This window comes from Cyprinodon tularosa, unplaced genomic scaffold (assembly GCF_016077235.1).
Source record: "Cyprinodon tularosa strain WSP-4 unplaced genomic scaffold, ASM1607723v1 ctg1755, whole genome shotgun sequence".
Lineage (NCBI taxonomy): Eukaryota > Metazoa > Chordata > Actinopteri > Cyprinodontiformes > Cyprinodontidae > Cyprinodon > Cyprinodon tularosa.
In genome coordinates this window covers 9,337-11,839 of record NW_024038579.1, presented here as the reverse complement: position 1 = coordinate 11,839, position 2,503 = coordinate 9,337, and the positions used below count along the sequence as shown (strand labels likewise).

Genomic DNA, 2,503 nt, shown 5'->3' with positions numbered 1-2,503 from the left:
TTCTTTTGGTTTAATTTCCTTTATTTCTTTCTTTATCTTTTTGTAGCTTCTACATCATATCCGTGATCCTCCTCATGCTCATGAACCTCATGCCTCCGTATCCCATCTCCTTGAAGCTCCTGTACTCTCCGGGCCTCAGATACATCATCCTGCCTCTGTAGAAGGGCTGCTCGTACATCATCCAGTGACCGTCCATCACGTGGCAGGACATGCAGTCGGACATGTGGTAGCGATCCATGATGTTTTCACAGTCATCCATCAGCTCATACATCTGACCACCGAAGTTCTCCCTCTCATAGATCCTCATCCTGTAGGCTCCCCTGTACTGTTTGGAAGGATAATTACTCAATGACGCTAAACAAAAATCATAATATCAAATTTTTCTCTTTATACCTACCAAGGGGATCATACGGCAAGATTTAATCCCACCACTCAGGCCCATCGTACTCATATGGTCACCAAATTCTCCTCTTCTAATGAAATACTGGTTTCCAGTGAAGTTGGGGCGGTCGTAGACCACGAAGAATCCATACTCCACTCTGACGGAGTTGCACCTGTTCAGGTGGGAGGACATGTCGGCGCAGTCACCATTGCTCTCATAGGAGCGACCCTGGCAGTTTTTATCTTCATAGAAGATAATCTGCAAAACAAGGGTTGCATCAAGGAAAAATACAGATTTACTTTTAAAATATCTATTTATCAACAAATAATTTCACATTCCTGGATATTTCGAAGCTTACCTTGCCCTTGCTCATGTCAACTGTGTCCATGGTTGTAGGTTCAATGCTGCTGATAATGCTGCAATGCTCCTCTGTCTGATTTTACCCATGTTTTATACCTGACTCTCCCCTACAGAATCAGTGGCCCCCCCATTGTTTAAAACCCTTACTCTGCAGTGTGGTATAGAGCCCTTTAATGGCTGCAGTTCTTTAACATAATCAGATGTCTGGGCCCTCAAAGACTTTAGATATACATCCTGACAACACACATCATGTCAAGCTTAAACAAAGCATTCTTTATCTATGCTTCCTATCCGCTTCCCCTGCTCCCCCCCCCTCCCAGCAAAAAACAACATATGCCTAAAGACTGGATTTACTCTGAGTAGAACACACTCCTAGATAAAGGGGAATATGCAGACTTCCATCTATGACCACAACACTTGTGTAATAGTAAAATTAATCAGCCCTATCCAACCGTCTGGATCCCTCGATCATCCAATCAAATTCATATTTCCAATTTAAAATTTAAAGTAGAGAAAGAATGTTTTTTGTGAAAAATGGTTGCATAATTATTAATTAACTGGAGGTTTTTAACCCTTTTTTTGACCAACCGTAAAACAAAGTAATAATAATTTCATGTGCTGTAGAGCTTTTCTTTAAAACATTTTTACATCATTTCAAGCCTTCCATACTATTTTTTTTATTATTTGCATGAAATAAGTCTACTTTAACTAATAAAACCCCAAAAAAGGGCAATTAACTAACAGAAATTAGAAAAAAAAATTATTTACACATATTTTTATAAATACAGAAAAATCATTGATATTTTAACTAATAAAACCCCAAAAAAGGGCAATTAACTAACGGAAAATAGAAAAAAAAATGTATTTACACATATTTTTATAAATACAGAAAAATCATTGATATTTTAACTAATAAAACCCCAAAAAAGGGCAATTAACTAACGGAAAATAGAAAAAAACATTTATTTACACATATTTTTATAAATACAGGAAAATCATTGATATTTTAACTAATAAAACCCTAAAATAGGGCAATTAACTAACGGAAAATAGAAAAAAAAAATGTATTTACACATATTTTTATAAATACAGAAAAATCACTGATATTTTAACTAATAAAACCCCAAAAAAGGGCAATTATCTAACGGAAAATAGAAAAAAACATTTATTTACACATATTTTTATAAATACAGGAAAATCATTGATATTTTAACTAATAAAACCCTAAAATAGGGCAATTAACTAACGGAAAATAGAAAAAAAAATGTATTTACACATATTTTTATAAATACAGAAAAATCATTGATATTTTAACTAATAAAACCCCAAAAAAGGGCAATTAACTAACGGAAAATAGAAAAAAACATTTATTTACACATATTTTTATAAATACAGGAAAATCATTGATATTTTAACTAATAAAACCCTAAAATAGGGCAATTAACTAACGGAAAATAGAAAAAAAAATGTATTTACACATATTTTTATAAATACAGAAAAATCACTGATATTTTAACTAATAAAACCCCAAAAAAGGGCAATTATCTAACGGAAAATAGAAAAAAACATTTATTTACACATATTTTTATAAATACAGGAAAATCATTGATATTTTAACTAATAAAACCCTAAAATAGGGCAATTAACTAACGGAAAATAGAAAAAAAAATGTATTTACACATATTTTTATAAATACAGAAAAATCATTGATATTTTAACTAATAAAACCCCAAAAAAGGGCAATTATCTACCGGAAAATAG

General features: G+C 32.4%; 1 protein-coding gene across 1 annotated transcript; it reads right to left on the bottom strand.

Moving 5' to 3' along the window:
* LOC119781369 (gamma-crystallin M3-like) lies at nucleotides 1-900 on the bottom strand. The gene is made up of 3 exons (XM_038281776.1): nucleotides 741-900; nucleotides 398-640; nucleotides 1-325 (listed from the first exon to the last, which is right to left on the bottom strand). The coding sequence occupies exons 1-3, from the start codon at nucleotides 768-770 to the stop codon at nucleotides 50-52; spliced, it is 549 nt and encodes a 182-aa protein (XP_038137704.1). The 5' UTR covers nucleotides 771-900; the 3' UTR covers nucleotides 1-49.
* Between the last annotated feature and the right edge of the window lie 1,603 nt (nucleotides 901-2,503).